Source organism: Phocoena sinus, chromosome 7, assembly GCF_008692025.1.
Source record: "Phocoena sinus isolate mPhoSin1 chromosome 7, mPhoSin1.pri, whole genome shotgun sequence".
NCBI lineage: Eukaryota > Metazoa > Chordata > Mammalia > Artiodactyla > Phocoenidae > Phocoena > Phocoena sinus.
Genome location: NC_045769.1, coordinates 59,351,953 through 59,373,768, shown reverse-complemented (window position 1 = coordinate 59,373,768; position 21,816 = coordinate 59,351,953). Strand labels below are relative to the sequence as shown.

At 35.6% G+C, this 21,816-nt stretch overlaps 2 protein-coding genes across 3 annotated transcripts in view; one reads left to right on the top strand and one right to left on the bottom strand.

Moving 5' to 3' along the window:
• CIR1 (corepressor interacting with RBPJ, CIR1) overlaps positions 1–468 on the bottom strand; it is a 40,117-nt gene extending 39,649 nt beyond the window's left edge. The window contains exon 1 of the mRNA XM_032636756.1: positions 305–468. Coding sequence (XP_032492647.1) covers positions 305–376 — 72 coding nt within the window. The 5' untranslated portion in view covers positions 377–468. The remainder of the gene's footprint in view (positions 1–304) is intronic.
• A 12-nt stretch (positions 469–480) lies between these two features.
• SCRN3 (secernin 3) overlaps positions 481–21,816 on the top strand; it is a 37,109-nt gene continuing 15,773 nt past the window's right edge. Inside the window, exons 1-5 of one of the 2 annotated variants that reach the window (XM_032636754.1) lie at positions 481–570; positions 2,377–2,546; positions 4,596–4,777; positions 5,355–5,554; positions 8,214–8,426. In XM_032636754.1, coding sequence (XP_032492645.1) covers positions 2,388–2,546; positions 4,596–4,777; positions 5,355–5,554; positions 8,214–8,426 — 754 coding nt within the window. In that variant the 5' untranslated portion in view covers positions 481–570; positions 2,377–2,387. Of the gene's footprint in view, positions 713–2,376; positions 2,547–4,595; positions 4,778–5,354; positions 5,555–8,213; positions 8,427–21,816 lie in introns of both variants that reach the window. The other variant, XM_032636755.1, reaches the window with a different exon arrangement.

Here is a 21,816-nt window from a genome sequence, read left to right as displayed (position 1 = left end):
ATCTCTGGGATTCGAAAAGTCAACATCAGAATCTGCTGCGGGAAGTTATGAGGAAGCCGGTTATCGGTCTTCATATCTTAAAGATTTACATTCTAGCTGACAAAACCGAAAGAGCACACAGAGCCGCCCGTCTCCTGGCTGATGTACAACAGAATAAACGAGGGCCAGCGGAGAAGGGACGAGAACGTCAGGGCTTTAGGCATGGAGAAGAGGCGACTGTCCCAGGGATCCCAGAGACTCCACCACTCTCACCTCCAGGAACCCCTGGGAACCCAGGCGCCAAGGGCCTGCTCCCCGTACTCACTTTCTTGATGTTGGATTTGGAGGCAGGATGAAAGTCCTTCTTGCACATGAAATTGGCGAAGGATTTTCCCATTTTGGAGCCTGAGCTGGGGAAGGCAGCCGCTAGATCTGAGCGCAGCGTAAACAAACTCTGCTACCTAACCGGAACTGCGCCTCCCGTGGCAGAGAGAACTTCCGGGGTCAAAAGGGACAGCTTCCGGCAATTAGCGCTTGTGGTGCTCCCTCTTCGCCCCTTCCTCCTTTCACTTTGGGCCCCTCGGAGGCCAGGTGAGGGGCGTGCACAGGGGTGGGGCGAGCATAGTAGTTGTTGGAAGCGGGAAGTCGGGAACCGCGGCGCGGCGGCGCCGAGGGGCTCCTGAGAGGGGTCCGGGCCGCGGCGCGGGCTGCAGTTTGGGTGCAGCCAGTTTGGGTGAGGAGTGCGGGCTGGGTGGCGGCTTTTCTGCAAGGAGGTGCTTGAAGTCCGAGCCCTTTACTCTGTGAACTCCATTTCGAGTTGCATAAACTTTTCTAAACCAACTTTTTCCATCTGTGTTACTAAAGTAGTAATTCTTGCCCTAACTGTAGCACGTTTGTGAGGATCAAACGATGTGATGTTTCTGAAACCGCTCGGTGAACTAAAGCATATAAAGTAGAATGTCAACTCCAAAGGAGCGAGGACTCTATTTTGTTACCAGTACGGTGCCTGGTGCAGAAAGATATTTATGAACATTTGTTAAATGACGAATACATTTTAGGAGTTAGTAAAGGCTCTCAAGGCTTCCCCTCCTAAATGGGCTAGGTGTCTTACTAACTAGGTGGCATGTTTCCTTAGCTTTCCTTATTACCGCAGTTAGTTTAGATCACCTAGTGAAGCTTGATGGCTCTTGAAACTTCACGGTTTTGAGTGGACGTGGCTGTAGGGGATCCACCAACCAAATCCTCTCGCGGGAGGGGGTGTGCGTGATCTCAAGAATAAGCCTTTTGTAAGAAATTGACTCTTCTGATGAATAATAATAACAGCTTTAAGTGATATGTTCTAAGAACTGAAAAACGCTTTACACACTGTCTTATTAAATTCTCCTAACAGCCCCCAAGATATTTACCGATGAGGCAGGAGACTTAGAGATTAAATAGCCTGCCAAAGTTAGGTAGTGGTGGAATTAGTTTTGGAACACAAATAGAAGGCGATCTAGGATATAAAGGTTGAAATTCACACGGAAAAGAACAGAAGCAATTGTGACCGCTCTGTTTCCATCATTGAGGAAAATAGAAAAACCCTTAGGTGTTTCAGGCTGAAGTTGTTTCTTTCTTACTTGAGTCATTTTGTTTTCTTTTGAATGAATCATTTATTACATTTAAATCTGAAACTCTAAAACAATGTGCCATTCTGGAAGCAAACAAATTCGACTAAATTGAGGATTTAAGATTTTTCAAATTACAAATGAAGACATGATCTTGATATTATACAATCAGGATTCACAAGTTGAATGTGAACGTCTTCCTGGAAATAACAACAATTTGGAATTTTATTGACATGTTTTTGTATTTGTCTGATTCAGTGAGTCTGTTTCAAAATTTCAGTCTTATTAGTATTGTAACCAGTTCAAAAGAGATCCTGTCTTCCCATCTTTGAGGAAACACTGGGTATATAATACTGTGACTTTTCCATAAGTGCCAGTGATGAGAATACAAAGATTAATAAGACAGACTCTCAGCTCTCAAGGATCTCACTGTCCACTAAGAAGACATATATACACAAATATAGTCTTTATAACAGTAGAGCTAGGTACAGGTGTTCCCAAATATGGAAATAGTGAAAGGAGATTCAAGGAAGACTTCGGGAGAGAAAGAGCTTAGAGAGTAATTTGACCTATAGACTAGAAGAAGGTACTTGTTCCTATTTTCTTACTAAATCTTGTAGTACTAGATTCATTCCCAAGTCATTTTCTTACTGATACGAAATTTGAAACTTTAATGAATATCCTATGTTAGATATGGCAGTAATATCCCCTGGTCATCAAGTAAAACTCTTTGTTTTGTATATACTAAAAATGCTTTTCTCTTTTTATTTTGAATCTTCCATATGATTTTTAGTTTTAAAAAAAATGGAACCTTGTTCCTGTGACACTTTTGTGGCACTACCTCCAGCAACAGTTAATAACAGGATTATTTTTGGAAAAAATTCAGATAGACCCTGTGATGAAGTACAGGAGGTAGTTTATTTTCCTGCTGCAGTTCATGACAATCTGAAGGAACATCTTAAGGTAGGTGAAATGCATGTTTTGTTAGCGATATTTTTCTTTAAAAATATCATAAACAGGTTTTTAAAAATCATTAACCATTTGGCAGAGGCTATAGAAGTTAAAAATTTAAATTTGAAAAATAATTTGAATCAGAACTAGACTTCTGGTCTTTAATTTCAATGATTTGGAGGAAGCTGAAATAACAATAATAAGAAATGTTAATTCTTTGATCAGATATTTGAATGCTTACCATATGCAAGCATGTCGAATAGGGCAAAGCCTGCTGTCAAGACTAGTTCTGTCTTCCAGGAGCTTAGAGTCTAGTAGAGGAATAGGATGTGTATGTAACTAACCACATTGTAAAAAAGGATGGTTTAAATGCTACATTTAAGTAAGGGCAGCAAGTTGTGACATCAGTGGAGAAGCAAGTAATTCAGACTAGGAATTAAGGAGGGCTTCACCAGGAGTTGGGGTTTCAGCTGGAGTTTGATGGGCAAAAAGGATTCTGATTGGTGTAGAATAGGAAAAATCATTCCAGACTCTGGAAGTAACAGTTTTATCATCAAAAAAGGTTTTTGGATCCAGTGGTAACACTATCAACACTATACACTTTATGCAGTCACTTGATAGTATACAGGTCAATTAAAGGACCCTTTAAATTTTTTATTTAAAAAATCCATTTAGCATGGAACTTAAAGTAAAAATTTCATACTATGCTTTTATTCCTAAGTTATATATATTTTAGATTCCGTTTTATTGATATTCTAATACCAAAATATATTAAATATTAGACATTTTATGTATACAGTTGTTTCTCCACATCCGTGGGGGATTGGTTCCAGGAGCCCCTAGGATATCAAAATCCTTTGATGCTTAAGTCCCTTATATAAAATAGCATATAAATGCATATAACCTATGCACATCCTCCCGTAAACTTTAAATTATCTCTAGATTATTTATAGTACAATGTGAATGGTATGTAAATAGTTGTAAATACAATGTAAATGCTGTCTAAATAGTTTCCAGCAAATGTCAAATTCAAGTTTTGCTTTTTGGAACTTTCTGGAATGTTTTTTCTTTTCCTGAATAGTTTCAATCTGTGTTTGGTTGAATCTGTGGACGTGGAACCTGTGTGTGTGGAGGGCTGACTTTACTAGGCCAATTTTTTTCTTTTGCTGAGATTATTTATTCATCTTGGGTCCATTTCTTTTTTTTATTATTTTTTATTTATTTGGTTGCACCAGGTCTTAGTTGCGGTAGGCAGGCTCCTTAGTTGCAGCTCATCAGCTCCTTAGTTGAGGCACATGGGTGCCTTAGTTGTGGCATGTGAACTCTTAGTTGCGGCAGGCATGTGGGATCTAGTTCCCTGACCAGGGATCAAACCCAGGCCCCCTGCACTGGGAGCATGGAGTCTTATACACTGCGCCACCAGGAAAGTCCCTTGGATCCATTTGTATTTTATCTCTTCATATTTAAGCCTCACCTATCCTCTAAGCCAGTGGTTCTCATTCTTTTCACTGCTGTGGATATACTTGGTGATTCCCACATGTGACATGGGCATCTATATATTTAAGGGCTACCATATGGAACTTACATCACCAATCAAGAAACACTGGACATTGAGTTTGAGATCTGTTTCCTTACACTTCAACTCAGATACATCTTTCTCTACAAAATGTTTCAAGATTCCACAGCTAGAAACTATCCCTTTCCTGAGCTTCCATTAGCACCCCATCTTCACTTTTCTTCATAGTCTTTATACTTTATATTTCATTGTATCTTAGGTAATAATGTAGAAGTCTTAGTTTCTTGACAGCAAGATCTGCATCTGATTCATCTTTGAAACCAATATATCTCTTAGCAATGTTTTATCGTAGGAGATGCTTAGCAAATATCTGAATGAATAAATGCTCTAGGGACAATGTTTTAAGTGTAATGCCTCTATTATTGAAATTTTCAATTTAGTTATCTCTTTCATAATCGTCATGTCTTCTGATGGATTTTAAGATTCTAGACTTTGATAACTTTTCTTTTTTGGTTTTATTGTTATTGTTATGACTTTCTCTACAGTGTACTTACATAGAAATTGATCAAGTTCCTGAAACATATGCTATTGTCCTTAGTCGCCCAGCTTGGTTATGGGGGGCAGAAATGGGAGCCAATGAGCATGGAGTTTGCATTGGGAATGAAGCTGTATGGGGAAGAGAAGAAGTTTGTGATGAAGAGGCACTACTGGGCATGGACCTTGTCAGGTTATTTTTTTGTTATATTTTTGCACTGTAGAACTTGTCTAAATTTAAAATTTGTTGTTAACTCTTAACATGTTTTTATCTTCCCTTTTTTTTCATTTTTTGGACTTTGATATTTTAGTTTGTGTTAAAAATGCTTCAGAATACAGGCATTCAATTTCAAGACTCTCAAATATCGTTAATTAGGAGAAGGGAAGGAGTTGAAAATTATGATTCATTGGAAGTACCTAACTTACTTTATCAGACTGTAACTAATTCTCACAGTGACCTTGTGGGGTATTATTATTATCCTAATTTTACAGATGAGATACCTAAGGTTCAGAGATAAGGTGATTTGCCATTAAACTACCAAGTTGGAATTTGAACGATGATCTTTTTGACTCCAACTCTTTGTTTTCATGATTCCAAACTGACTTCACTACTTCACAAGGAATAGTTTAGAAGTTGGATTTCAGTGTATCTGTTAACTTGAAAGGATTTTTACTTGGAATATAAACACAAAATCTCATGTGCATGAAATTATTTAAGAAACATAATGGAAATTTATTTTAATCTGAGAACTTTAATATTTTTGTTTTAGACTTGGTCTTGAAAGAGCTGATACAGCTGAAAAAGCCCTCAATGTCATTGTTGATTTATTAGGAAAATATGGCCAGGGTGGAAATTGTTCAGAGGGCAAGATGGTATTTAGCTATCACAACAGTTTCCTGATAGCTGATAGGAATGAAGCCTGGGTTCTGGAGACTGCAGGGAAGTACTGGGCAGCAGAAAAAGTACAAGGTATGGACAACTTTTCATGATTTAATTTGTTTTACAATTAATAAAAAACCTCTTAGTTGCATTTAATTGTTTTTCAAGATTTATAGTCCAGTGCAATGAAGGTGAAAACTGAAGGGGAAATGAAAAAATTTGAAAGAACATACATTGAAAGAGCACTATAAAGGGCTTTCTTGAAAAAGAGGAAAAGGTGGTGTTATCTCTTTTTAATATATATGACATTAATTTCATATAACCTGTATACATTTTCTGTGCAGTAGCTCTTGGCTGTTTTATCGTACTTTTTCACTTTTTTTAAACCCCTCCCCTTTTTCACTTTTTTATGAAGTGAAACCATTTCTTTACCATTTTTTCCTGTTTTAACTTTGGGCTGAACTCCAAAATTTTATCATGTGTGGATATGGAGGTGAGGACAGGGTAGTGTTATTGGGGATTGGTGACTGTGGGTTTAGTCGTTAGAAAGAATATATTGATACAATAGTAAAGTATAAAAATTTGATGTCATTGAGTAAATAACACAGTTGATCGTTTTAGAATGCTTTGCTTTTTTTCCCCTTGATTTCTTTGTAACCATATATTCCTCTCATTTTTCAAGTGAGGAAATCCAGAGATATGAAGTGATTTACTCAAGGCAGTGAATGAGAGACTTAGAATTTAAATCTTTCTATCCTGACTCTCAGTTCAGTATTCTTTCACTAGAGTACAACCTTGTGCTTAAGCATGATCATGTACTTCTTGTGTAATTACCTCCTGCATCTCATAGTTTTACAGGGGGGATAAGATACACATGTGAAAATATTAAATGGCAGGTGAATGACACACACACATATATGCTATGAACATTTAGAGAAAGGAAAAGTCATCGTGAGCTGGAGAAATTTGGGATGTCTTCATGAAGGTAGCCTTGAGCTTTGGAGGATTTGGATGTTATTTTTCAAAACAGGTCATTGACAGTTGTTTTGATGGACATTTTATTTTATATTTTGCATGTATGTTTATTAATACACAAAACTGAATTTAGACTCTTTTTATTATTGTGATAATTGGCCTGATTATACCATTAATTACTTTTTATTTTGTCAAGTGTGCTACATCCAAGAGAAAAACAAATTCTGTTGAAAAAGATAGCCCCACCGAGCCATCCAAAACAAACACCTTCACTGAGTCTGATTATCCAATTGTAGATTAACTTTGCCAACTTGTTTCTCTTCCTATTACTAAATTAGCCCAAGAACTAAGTAGTTTAACTATAGGGAATTATCTACTCATGGAAAATTCCTCTTCTCTTTGATTCTATCATGACTTAAGTCTATTTTTGTAGTGAGAATATCCCAAGTATGATTTCATTAGAGTTATTAAATTGATTTCTACTTGGCAGACTATCATTCTAAATCTGTTTTAAAATGTTATTAATTTTCATTTATCATGATCTATTTCATTTATTCTGATCTGTTTAGAACAGACTTTTATTGTTTCTTCTGTTTTGTATTTTGAAAATTTTGTTATAACTTAGTGCCATGATATTTTTAGAAGCCTTATATTTCTGTTCTAAACTTACTTATGACTATTTTTTAAACAGTAATTCATATAAAAGACTAATATCTAGAATATATAAAGAACTGTCAAAACTCAACAGTAAAAAGACAAATGACATGAAGAGACATTTCCCCTAAAAGGATATACAGATGTCACAAAAGCACATGAAATGATGTTCACCGTCATTAGCCATTAGGGAAATGCAAACTAAAACCACAATGAGATACCACTCACCTCTATCAGAATGGCTAAAAATTTTTGAATGACACTCCCAAATGCTATTGAGAATCTGTAGGATGGTACATTGCTAATAAGAATGTACAGTCACTCTGGAAAACAGTTTGGCAGTTAAAAAAAACCTTAATATGCAACTATTATACAGTGTAGCAATTGCAATCTTATGCATTTATCCCGGAGAAATAAAACTTAAATGCACACAAAAACCTGTACATGAATTTTTAGAGCAGCTTTTCCCATGATACCAAAAACTGGAAACAACCTAGCTGTCCTTTAACTTGTGAATGTTTAAACAAACCATAGAATGTCTATAACATGGAATACTAGTCAGCAATAAAAAGGAATGAATTGTTGATACATACAATAACCTGGAATAATCTTTAGGGAATTAAACTGAGTAAAAAAAGCCTAAAGATTGTATATTGTATGATTCCAGTTATATGATTTTCTTGAAATGACAGTTATAGAAATGGATAACAGATGGTTGCCTGGGGTTAATGAAGGGGTGGGTGTGGGAGATAAGTGGGTGTGGCTATAAAAGGGCAACACGAGTGATCCTTGTGATATTCTGTACCTTGACAGTATAAATACCAGTATTTTGGTTGTGATATTATGCAAGATGTTACCATTTGGGGAGACAGTGTAAAGGTGCATAGCTCTCTCTTTAATTCTTACAACTGCATATGAATCCATAATTACCTCAAAATAAAAAGTTTAATTTTAAAAAGTAATTTATTTATTTGAGTATGTAATAAATAGATGCACATGGTACAACATTTAGAAGCCTATATTTACATTGAAATAATGATTAAGGATCATAATGTACAGAGATAGATATATTACATTAAATATGACTTTTCTTCTCCCTTCCTCTCTTCTTTGAAAATAGAGGGAGTTCGTAATATTTCTAATCAGCTTTCTGTAACAACCAAGATTGATCGGGAACACCCAGACATGAGAAGCTATGCTAAGCAGAAAGGTTGGTGGGATGGTAAAAAGGAGTTTGATTTTGCTGCAACATACTCTTATCTTGACACAGCCAAGATGATGACTTCTCCAGGCAGATACTGTGAAGGCTACAAGCTTCTGAATAAACATAAAGGTAATTTTAAATAATATTAGAATGAAAATGGTATTTCGTGTAAATATAATGTGGGTATAATAAAGTCTGTTTTTTGAAAAATTATTCTAAGTAAGATATAGTTTTATTAAAACTGAAAATAGGGAATTCCCTGGTGGTCCAGTGGTTGGGACTCCGTGCTTCCACTGCAGGGGGCACGGGTTTGATTCTTGGTTGGCGAACTAGGATCCCACAGGCCGTGCGGCACAGCCAAAGAGAAAAAAAAAAGAAAAAAAAACTGAAGACATTGTGATACTGTAAGCTGTTTTCTTGGGTTTTTTTTTTTTTGCGGTATGCGGGCCTCTCACTGTTGTGGCCTCTCCCGTTGTGGAGCACAGGCTCCGGACGCGCAGGCTCAGCGGCCATGGCTCACAGGCCTAGCCGCTCCACAGCATGTGGGATTTTCCCGGACCAGGGCACGAACCTGTGTCCCCTGCATCGGCAGGTGGACTCTCAACCACTGTGCCACCAGGGAAGCCCCTGTAAGCTGTTTTTTGAGATGAGTGAAGTGCTATATAATTGTGAGACGGTAATAATTCTTTCTGAAAGACAAGTTCAGATTTGCAATCCTCAAACCCTTTTTTCAGTTCTTAGTAATATTCTTAAAGCCAAATTTGGATTACTTTTCTTCTCAGAGTTCATTGGAACATGGAGATGGTTTTCTTTGACTATTGTTGCTGCTTCTTTCATTTATCTTTTGATAGTACCCTTATTAGTTATTTTCTAATTTCAAAAGTTATATCTATAACTTGTCAAGAAGACAAACTGAGCAGATATTAGAATTCTCCCTTTCCACTCTTAAACTCTAGAAATGTTGAATAACATATTTAAACATTAAGGACATGTATAGATAGGTTTAAACACAAGAAGAGGAAATCACTAGGTACCAAAAATGAAGAGAGAACCCAGAGTGTCAGCAAGATTTGAGGTGTCTCTTCTCCATACAGTCCTTCTTCTCTCTGTGTCAAAGGGGAGATTGTGGACCACATATCATCCTTAGAGGCTAGTTTTAACATCCATGAGAATGTAGGTGCCTAGCTGAAAGACCTATTTGGGGAGAAGGAACTGGACTAGTTACTAAGATTAGTACTCTGCTCCATGCCCAGAGTCCCAGCCTGGAATTGAGCTGTCTGCTGTCCCAGGCTCTGGGGTCAGTACATTCTCTTGTGAGTGACTGAACTCTGAGGTACATGTATTTTGTAGACTCAGCTAAGGCTACCTGTGCTGTGTTGAGAAACAAAGTGGTTTGGAACCTGCGAACCACAGGTATGCAGAATTCCAGCATACCTGTGTCTCTATGAATATATGACAAATATTCAGATTTTACTCAAATTTCCCATCCAGATGAGAAATCTGCTATAATGAATCTTCATGTAACTGCCATTAAAAACATGGATATTCAGATAAAAGGATGTAGTTTCTACATTTATTATGGATAGTTTCTTTATTACGTCCTCAAGTTCATTGGTCTTTTCTTCTGCATTATCTAATATGCTGTTAATCTCAGTAATATTTTCATTTCAGTTATTATATTTTTCATCTCTACATGTTCTAGTTGGTTCTTTTTGTATATCTCTCATTTCTCTATTCATTACCTTCATGTTTTTCTTTAAATCCTTGAGCATATTTAGCAGACAGCTGTTTTATAATAGTTGTTTTAACATCCTTGTCTTCTAACTCCATTATCTCTGTAATTTCTGAGTCTGTTTCTGTTGATTTGATTTTCTTCTGGTTTTGGGTCATATTTTCCTGCTTATTTGTATGTTTAATAATTTTTGATTAGATGATGGACATTGCAGATTTTAATCATTGAGTTCTGGATTTTGTTTTATTCCTTTAATGAGTGCTGGACTTTGTTTTATCAGTTAATTTCATTATTTAGGGAACAGTTTCATCTCTTTTAGGCCTATTTGCTTTTCTAGGGTAGCTCTAGAGTAGCTATTATACCAGGGCTAGTTTAGTCCCACTAAAGGCATGTGATCCTTCTGGGATCTCTGCTGAATGCCTTATGTATTAAATGAGATCTTCTTACTCCAGCTAGTGGGAACTCAAAAGATTCCCAGCCCTGTGTTAGCTTTATGGATTTTTAAAAAACTCATAGTTTCCAATAATTGCTCTTTCCTTATAATTTGTTCTTTGTTTGGTCTTGTGGAGTTTCACCCTATGTGTGTGTGCAAATTGGTATTCAGCCAGAGGCTCAATGGACCCTCTGTACAGGTTGCTAGAAAGTTTTTGAGAGGTAGCTCATTCCTCTTTGGTGCTCTGCTTTGCAAATTCTACCACCCTGACCTCCCTGAACTTCCACCTCTGTTTCCTCAACTTAGAGTGATCTTTGGGCTATGTCTGGGTCCCCCTCCCTGCACTGTTGTCTGAAAATTGCCTCCAACAACACTGAGCTCCTGGAGTCAACACAATGGTAGGGCTTACCTTATTTGTTTCCTTTCTCTCAGGGATCATAATCCTACATTACCTGTTGTCCAATATCCAAAAACAGTTTTATATATTTTGTCCAGTTTTCTGTTTGTCTACAGTAGGAGGGTAATTCTAGACCCTACTGTTCCTTCATGGTTGGAAGCAGAAGTTCTATTTACATTATACTGAGTGTTTTTTGCAGTATAGAAGAGAAATGCAATTCATATCCAGTAAGATATGTTATTATTTTGAACTGCACACAAGCACAATTATTGGGCATTCATTGAGAGTTAAATAAATAGATGATTAGTGTTTACACACTTCGCATTATGCAGAAGTTCTTGGTTGATTGTTACATAGGTTTTACAAGTATTTAGTAATATTTGGGGAAATTGATTTTAAAATATGGGCTAGGAATACATTATTATTTCTTCCATTTAAAATAATGGGTTGTAGGCTCTTGCTATTCAGTGTTTATAACAGTTTAGATTCAGGTAAGGAGGCTGTATGTATTTTATTAACCACCCGTATGGAAGCCTTCATTATCCATGGTCTGCCAGGACTCTCCCAGAAATTCCCTTTGAAGATGATTTCACAGGAAAAGAATTATAAACACATGAGCAAATACAGTACTAAAAGAGAAACAATTCATAGACCCAACAAATATGGGAAATTCACACCCAAGAACAAATTAGCTGATTTAAAGTTAGCTAATGATTAAAACTGTCAAAGGTATTTGTTAATATTAAGGAATTATTATTTTAAAATTCAGATGTGGTCATTGTATTTTAGCTATATTTATTTAAAAAATTCCTTTTGTATAGATAAGTACTGAAATATCATGGATGAGATGATGTGACTGGTATTTTCTTCAAAATAATTTGATGGGAGGGATTTGATAACTGTTGAAGCAGTAATGAATATTTGAGGATTCATTTTATAATTTTTCTGAACTTTTATATATTTGAAATTTTCTATAATAAAAAGTTAAAAAAAAAATTAAAATGTTGAAAGATATAAAGGAAGGAATGAAATCCATAAAGCAAGAGTAGGAGATTATGAAAAATAAACAGATAAATTTGCAAATTCTAAAATGTGCAGAAATTCTAAAAATGAAAATTACAGTCACTGAAACAAAACCAAAATTGAACGTTGTAACAAATGTTCAAAGTTAAGCATTTGGAAAATGCAGGTAAACAAAGAGGAACAAAAATTACTCATAATAAGTACTCAGCACTCACTTAACATTTAAATATTTTTAATTGCAAAAGTAAAATGTATCATTGCTAGCAGATATTCTTTGTAGCCATATTTCCCTGTATACATATACAGCTTATTTTTTAAAATAAAAATAGGTCAATACTGAATATATTCTACTTTAATCCACTTTTTAGTTGATGGTATATTTGGAATATCATTCCACATCTTTAGTTATCATTCATTTGAAATGTTTTAAAATTTCCCTCGTGATTTCTGACTTGTGGATTATTTAGAAGTGTGTTAATGAATTTCCAAATATCTGGGCATTTCCTAGATATCTTATTGTTCTTGATTTCTAATTTAATTCCACTGAACTCAGAGAACATACTCTATATGACTTCAGTCCTTTAAAATTTACTGAGACTTATTTTATGGCCTGGCATATGATCTATTTTGGTGTACAAAATATACACCTTGCACTTGTTAGGTATAGAGTTTTATAAATATCAATTAGGTCAGTTAGGTCAAGATGGTTACTGTGATCATGTACATCTTTAATGATTTTTTTTTCTTGTTGTATATATTACTAAGAGAGGAGTGTGAAAATCTCCAAGTATGTTTATGGAATTGTCTGTTTCTCTCTTTAATTCTGTCAGTTTTTGCTTAATATATATTAAACATCTGTTATTAGGTACATACACATTTATAATTGTTTTGTCTTTCTGGTGAATTGGCCCTTTTCTTTTTTTTTTTTGCGGTACGCGGGCCTCTCACTGTTGTGGCCTCTCCCATTGCGGAGCACAGGCTCCGGACGCGCAGGCTCAGCGGCCATGGCTCATGGGCCTAGCTGCTCCGCGGCATGTGGGATCTTCCCGGACCAGGGCACGAACCCGTGTCCCCTGCATCGGCAGGCAGACTCTCAACCACTGCGCCACCAGGGAAGCCCAGGCCCTTTTCTTCATGAAATATTATTTCTTACTGTTAATACTGTTTATCTTGAAGTCAACTTTAGCCCAGTTTTCTGTTTACTGTTTTTTTTGTTTTGTTTTGTTTTGTTTGGCGGTACGCGGGCCTCTCACTGTTGTAGCCTCTCCCGTTGTGGAGCACAGGCTCCAGACGCGCAGGCTCAGCAGCCATGGCTCACGGGCCCAGCCGCTCCGCGGCATGTGGGACCTTCCCGGACCGGGGCACAAACACATGTCCCATGCATCGGCAGCGGACTCTCAACCACTGCGCCAACAGGGAAGCCCCTGTTTACTGTTTATATGACATATACTCACCTGTCCATTTGCTTTCAAACCATCTGTATCTTTATATTTAAAGCACATTTCTTGTAAAAAAAAAATACGGTTTAATCTTTTTTTTTAAACCATTCTGATAAGTTTTGCCTTTTAATTAGAAACTATAGTTCATTAACATTTAATGTAGGCTGGTTCAGGTTCCAGATAAGATGCTGTAAGTAAACTCTATTCTATCTCTTTTTCTGAATATAACCAAAAGCCTGGAAATATTGTATGGAACAGTTATCTGAGGACCTTTAAATGTAAAAAGGAACAGGCAATAGGAGAAAGAAACCAGAACCCAAAGTATGAATTCATCCAGCAGTGAGTTTCATTGCTTTTTTCCTTCCATATCACCTGGCCTGGTTTCAAACAGTATGATTGCTGGAACTATGCACTGGGTGTGGACAGAAAGTGGGCCCAAAATCTCATAACATGATGTTATAATCTAAATTATACAATCCAAAATTACCCAATATATGAAAACCAGGAAAATCTCAACAACTTGGAAGGGAAAAGACAATAGATACCAACCACAAGATGATCTAGATGTTGGGATTATCAAATGAAGACTTTATTCAGTTATTTTTTTGATTGAAGTATAGTTGATTTACAATGTTGTGTTAATTTCTGCTGTACAGCAAAGTGATTCAGTTAAACGTATATATATATCAATATATATTCTTTTTAATATTCTTTTCCATTATGGGTTATCATAGGATATTGAATATAGTTCTCTGTGCTATATAGTAGGACCTAGTTGTTTATCCATTCTATGTTTAATAGCTTACATCTGCTAACCCCAACCTGCTATTCCATCTCTCCCTCAACCTTCTCCCCCTTGACAACCACAGGTCTGTTCTCTATGTCCATGAGTCTGTTTCTGTTTTGTAGATAGGTTCATTTGTGCCATTCAAACGAAGACTTTAAAGCAGCTATTTTAAGTGTGAACACTCCCAGTATGAATGGGAAAGTAGAGCATCTCAGCAGAGAAATAGAAGCTATAAAAATGAACTGAATGGAAATTTTATAATTGAAAAACACAGTAACCAAAGTAAAAAATTCCTCTGATGGGCTCAATAGCAGAATGGATATGACAGAGGAAAGTGTCAGTGAATTTGAAGATAGATCAGTAGAAATTATCTAATATGAACACAGAGAGAAAAAAAATTGAAACAAACAGAACAGAGCCTTAGGGACTGTGGGATAATATCTAAACATCTAGAGTCATTAGAGTCTCAGAAGGAGAGAAGAGTGTGATGCAGAAAAGTTTTTAAATAAATAATGGTTGCAAACTTCTCAAAATGGCAAAAGACTTAAATTTACAGATTCAGGAAAGTTAGCAAACCTCAAACAAGATAAATGAAAAGAAATCCATGCCTAAATGCACAAACTGCTGAAAACCAAAGACAAAAAGCCTTAAAAGCAGCTAAAGAAAAGTAACACATTATATATAGGTAAAAAATGATTCCTGTGTGTTTTTCATTATAAGCCATAGATGCCTAAAGGCAGTGAAACAACATTTTTAAAGCTCTAAAAGAAAAGAATTCTGTATCTAGACAAAATATTCTTCAGGAATGAAGGTGAAATAAAAACATCCTGACATGTGGGAAAACTAAGAGACTTTGTTGTCAGTATTCCTGCTATAAAAGAAATGCTAAAGGAATTTTTTTAGATAGAAGGAAAGTGATAGCACAGCGAAACATGGAACTTCAGGGATGAAGGAAGAGCCACAGAAATGGTAAATATTGGGGTAAATATAATACCATGTTTCTCCTCTTAAGACCTTAATAATATGTCTAACAGTTATAAGCCAAAATTACATTTCCTATAATACACATGATAATCACAGTATAAAGAGGGGAGTACATATGGTGTTAAGGTTTGTACATTGTACTTAAAGCTGTAAAATATTGATTCTAGTAAACAGATAATTGAATTTTGTATATTATAGCCTTACAGCAACTATTTAAAAAGCTATATAATAAGATACAGTAAAAAAAAACCCAACACATGAATTAAAATGGAATACTAAGAAAATATTCAAAAAGAAGGCAGGAAAGGGAAATGGAAGAATAAAAATAGAAGCATCGAACATAAAACAATATAATGTAGATCTAAAGTTCAACATATCTATAATTACATTAATTGTTAAGTGGTCTAAACATACCAATTAAAAGATGAAGTGTGTCAGACTGAAGTAAAAAAAACAAACCATGACTCAGCTATATGCTGTGTATGAGTGACTCACTTTAAGTAGGCGAAGAGTAAAAGAATGGGAGAAGTTATAGCATGTAAACACTGATCAAAAGACAGCTGGGTTGGCTATATAAATGTTAGATGAAGTAGACTTTTGAGCAAGTTACATTACCAGGGAGAGACATATCACATAATCAAAAAAGGGTCATTTCAGGGTTATTATTTTCTCCATGGTAAATGTATATGAACCTAACAACAAATCTTCAAAATATATGAAGAACTAACAGAACTGAAAGTAATAGACAGTTCCACAATTATAGGTGGAGACTGCAATGCTTCTCTCTCAGTAATGGGAAGAACCAGTGGACAGAAAATCAGCAAGGATATGAAAGAATTGAACAGTATATCAACCACTGGATCTAACTGATGTTTATAGAATTCTCCACCCAGCAACAGTGGAATGCACATTCTTTTCAAGTGCACATGGAACATACACTAAGTTCACCATATCCTGGATCATAAAACAAATCTTAAAAAGAGACATAACAAAGTCCAGTCTTTGACAATAAAATTATGTTTGAAATCAGTTACATAAGGATATCTGGAAAATCCCTAATACTTGGAAATCACACAACACACTTTATTATTTTTTTATTTTTATTTTATTTGGTACGCGGGCCTCTCACTGCTGTGGCCTCTCCCACCGCCGAGCACAGGCTCTGGACGCGCAGGCCCAGCGGCCATGGCCCACGGGCCCAGCCACTCCGCGGCACGTGGGATCCTCCCAGACCGGGGCACGAACCCGTGTCCACTGCATCGGCAGGCGGACCCTCAACCACTGCGCCACCAGGGAAGCCCACACTTTATTTTTTTTTAATTAATTTATTTTTTTTGGATGTGTTGGGTCTTCGTTGCTGCGCACGGGCTTTCTCTAGTTGCGGCGAGCGGGGGTTACTCTTGGTTGCAGTGCGCGGGCTTCTCATTGAGGTGGCTTCTCTTGTTGTGGAGCACGGGCTCTAGGCGCGCGGGCTTCAGTAGTTGTGGCTCGCAGGCTCTAGAGCACAGGCTCAGTAGTTGTGGTGCACAGGCTTAGTTGCTCTGCGGCATGTGGGATCTTCCCAGACCAGGGCTCGAACCTGTGTCCCCTGCATTGGTAGGCAGATTCTTAACCACTGCACCACCAGGGAAGCCCACACAACACACTTTAAATGTATGGGTCAAAAAAGAAGTCTCAAGGGAAATTAGAAAATATTTTGAGTGGAATGAAATGAAAATCAATATACCAAAATTTATAGCATGCAGCAGAAGTAGTGTTTACAGGAAAATTTAAAGCATTAAGTGCTTATATTAGAGAATAAGAAAGGTCTCAAATCAACAATGTAAACTTTCACCTTAATAAACTAGAAAAAAAAAACCCAAGTAAAGAAAAGAAAGAAATAATAAAGTGCAGAAATCAGTAAAATTGAAAACAACAAAACAGTGGAGAAAATGGATCAAACTAAAAACTGGTTCTTTAAAAAGATTAATAAATTGAAACACTCAGCTCCACAAAGAAAAAAAAAAGGAAGAAAACACAAGTTACATGTCAGGAAAACAGATATTATTATAGACCCCCTAGACATTAGGAGGATAATAGGGAAACACTATAAACAGCTCTAAGTGTGTTCAGTAACTTAGAGGAAATGAACCAAGTCCTTGAAAGCCACCAATCACCAAAACTCACCTAGGAAGAAATATCAATAACTTTTGATTTAGCAGTTGAATTGGTTGTGTTCTGTCTGCAAAGTCTGTCTCCTGGTCAGCAGCTCAAATTCCAGTTTCGTTCTTTTATCTTTAGCTGAGCTGCTGTCATTCTCCCCCACATATGCTGATTCATGAAACAGATGGAGATTTGGGCAGAGTTTTGTTTTTTTTTACAAAGAATTTGGGGGTTCCTCTCTATAACTCTCTCCTTTCTGCGATTCTCCCTTCACCTTCTAGTACCGGTAGTTGGCCTCTGGTTCTTCAGGCCAGAAAGACCAAGGTTTTCTATAACTACCTGTGCCACATTGCACAGCATTGGCTGTGGCCTTCCCTCAGGCTAAAGCCGTAACAAAAATGGGAAATTTATTCTGTGCTTCATCCCATCTTCCAAGTGTCACCTCTCCTCCAGAATTTTCCTGCTTTTGCTCACAGTAAAGAGCCTTAGTGTATTTTGTCCCAAGTTTATAGTTATCTGAGGGAGGGTTAGTATGATGGAAGCTTACTCAGCCTAAATGAAAGCAGAACTCCTTCCCATGTCATTTAATATTCTATGACATTCTTTTACTTATAAAAATAAATATATTCACATGATTCAAAATTCAGAGGTATACAAGAGTATACAGTGAAGCCTCTCCCTTCTAACATGCCCCTGTTCAGTCCTTTTTCCTACAGGCATTTCCTTGTATATGCCTTCAGAGATGATGTATGCTTAATGAAACAAATATGTATAGATATTCTTCTCCTTTTTACAGAAATGGTAGCATGCCATACACACTCTTCTGCACATAAGTTTTCTCTAGTTACCAATATATAGTGTAGATCATTCTATTTTAATATATATAGAACTTTCTCATTTTTAACAGATGCATAGTATTCTATTATTTTGGTATATTATATATTTCCATGTGGTTGTATTTTATCATTATATAGTAAAGACTGATTGTATGAATCATGCTTTAATTAACAAATTCTCTGTTATTTAGTTTGTTTTTAGTTTTCTACCACTTAAAATTATACAATATGCTTATAGCTTCTTTATTTTCACATCCATGTTTATTTTCCTAGAATAATTTCCTACAAGTAGAATGTGTCTTCAAAGCATGTGCATGTTTTAAGGCTTTTGAAACTCATTGCGAAAATGACCACCAGAAAAGTTGCATCAATTTAAATTTCCACCAGTAATATTTGAGTGCCCATTTTCTAATATATTTACCAATATAGGATATTGTTTTTATGCCATCTTGTTAAATTTTTAGGCAAAATTGGCATGTTATTACTTTAAAATATATTTCTCCTATTAGTGAGGTTAACCATATTCTTATGTTAATTTATAATTTTAAAATAACTTTCCTCTTCTTAATATATCTTTTCCCCATTTTTATATTTGGTTACTACTAACTCTTAAAAAATTACTAGTAATGTACCTTTGTCTATTCACCTCCAAATAATTCCAGAAAAATAACTTTTATTTAGAAGATTATTGGGTGGCAGATAAATGCTAAAAGGGTTTTTCCACTAATAAAAATCTGTGACTGATTTATCTTCCTTCACTTGAAGGATAAAATGGTTCTATAAATCAATCAGAAAGCAACTACTCAGAGATAGATAAGTCAGTGATTGATACTTGCTTCTCAGGTATTCATTAAACAAATTGATTATATGTATAGCAGAAAAAAGTTTGTGACAGAATGTTTTTAGAATGCCTTAACATCATTGTTTTCAAAGTATTTAATATCTTATATTTTAATTTCCAGAAGAATGTCATCATTTGAAAAGTTTCCTATAAAGTTTCTTAATATTAGTTTGCCATTTTATAAGTAGGTTATTTAAACTATCTTTTTTCATATAGATACATATGTAGAAAATGCTAAAATATGTTATTCTAAGGATTTTGATTTTAGGCTTACTGTTGTTGTAAAAGTAGAGACAGAGTACTGGTTGCAGCAACACCTACTCCTATTTATTAAAAAAGTGTATCAAAGGCTAGACACTGTGCTAAGTGATTACATTATTTTCTTTAAGCAACCATGTGAAGTAGGTATTATCTTCATTTTACAAAAGAGGAAGTTGTGTTTGTGCTCTTCATTTGTCTCCTGTATGAAATTGAAAAAAAATGGACTCTCATTTGTCCTTATATTTCTCTCAGCACCTAGTTCAGTGTCTTGCACTAGTGTGTGTGTGCTTAATAAGTTTCTTTTTTTTGTTAAATTAACAAAGGATTATTAGTTGAATTGAATTAAATTGTAATTTGCAGATAGTTTAACAAAGATCATTGTTGTATCCTTTTATTCTGGCAATAAACCTGTCTGGCTTAAGACATAAAATTAGCAGGTATTCTTAAAAAATGAAGAATAACAACACATAATTAAGGCGGAGAGGAAAATGTCAAGAATCATAAGGTTTAGGGTGATCGAACGAAAGGAAGGAAAAATAGGTAGAAATAATTATAAATTAATTAGCCACTGTATCATAATAATTAATTCTGTTATATTTAACTACAAAATAACTGAATTATAGATTTGAAATGCATAAAATATTATAGTAATAGATGCATCTGACATGAAACTTATTTTTCCCCTAAGTATGAAGTATAGTTCATCCCACTTTCTGTGCTTTGCCAAAAGAATAAATGTCTTTCCAGTACTTTTATAGAAAATTGTCTACTAGTACATTATGGCTAATTCTTCCTATGAGTCTTCTAGATGGAAGAGCCTACCTCTGTTCTTTACAACTATTCCTACCTGATAGCTATTAACTGTGCTGCATGTATATCCAAGTTGTATCTATATTCACTCTTGTATTTTAAATAACTAGTTTAAATTGCAGTGAAATTGTACCCTGTGTTTTGCATTCATTGTAGTGAACGCTGCCATTGCAGTCTCAGTACTTATTCAGTGCTTACAAGTGGATTACATATAGTTATCCTACTCAAGTGATCATGTAAATCCTTCTTTCATTTTGAGAATTGTAGGTTTTGACTGCAGAAAACATTTTCATAATACCTGTGTTACTGCAGTGTTATGGTTCTGACACTGTTTTTGTTAAAACTTGCCATTTACAGGAATTTATATTTGAATCATTCTAAAATCTCACTAGGTGCAGAAGCTATGTGTGTGATAGATAGGTGTGGATGGCTTTTGCTTTATTGTTTAGTTTTAATATTAAGGGTTGTTTTCAGGTGTATCCTTTTTTTTCTTCCTGCATTTTTTCAAAACTAACAGAAAGATATTGATTGCTCCTGTAACAAGTTATCTATACATTATTTTTCTTGAATTTGAAGTCATAGCTATATTATGTAGAAAGTGAAAATTTGCTATTAACATAAAACGGAAGTTTGCGTGATTAACTGAGGGTGGAACATTAGACTGTTTTATATGGAAATCAATTTTATTTTAATTTGAAATGTCACAAAAATCACAATTTGGGGTGCAAGACTTGATGTAAGCTTTTGTTCTTTTAATTATTCCCATATATCATGGGGATGGGGGGAAATTCTTGCTCTTCATGCTTTCTTTGTCTTTGTGAGTAATTTCATTTTTTATTCCTTTGCTGTCATTGTAGTAGGGTTTGGGGAGAGAGGAAAAACATACCTGTGGTCAACCAACTATGTTAAATGAAAGTTACTTGATTCTTTAGAACTAATTTTAATGAAGTAATTAAACATTGCCATACAAAGTATCTGAAAATATCTGCTGACAGGAACTATATGTTTTGTGTTATTTTTTTAAACTGTACTTGTTACAGTATGGGTCTACCACATTCATTACTGTTATTCAGAAATTGATACTACTTGAGGGTAAAAAGAGACTGATGTACTTAATAAGTGGGAGGCATAAAATTGGAGTGGTTAAAAGCACAAAGCTGGACATTTGCTTCTGGTTAACAAGGAGTAGCTAGTACGAGACTAACCTCTCCCCAAGAATAACTAAAAGCTGGGAAAATAAAACCCACTGTTTGAAGGCATGGTGAACACCCAAAACAGTTAGGACATGAGGGGCCTAGATCCAGGAGATTGGGAAAAGACTCTGAGAAGAGTCTGACCTTCTATGTCACAATTTCTCCTTAAAGCAGTTGCTGACTTCTAAGCCGTGCATATGTAGGATGAGACTCTGTAGGATGAGTAGTTACCAAGAGCTTAAAACGTTAAGTAGAGATTTTGGCAGTCTCACAAGGCCTTAGGGACAAAAATTGGATTTGATGAACAACCAAGAAGAAGGGGCCTGGAAAATACTCCAGGCTTTCAGTTAAAACCCCAGAAAGGCTACACCTTAGGAATAAGAACAAACAGAATAGACCAGTCTCAGCCGGATCAATAGGTAATCTACCTATATTCCATCTGTTTGCCAGAAGAAAATTAAATACTCTGTGGAGGAAAATATCATGCAGTGCCTCTACAGATTTTAATCTATAGTGTCCAACGTTCAATAAAAAATTATCAGACATGCCAAGAAATAGGACCAAGTGATTGAAAATCAAGAGAAAGCAGACAGTAGAAACTGACCCACTGGTTATCCCCAAATTAGTTTTATCAGATATAG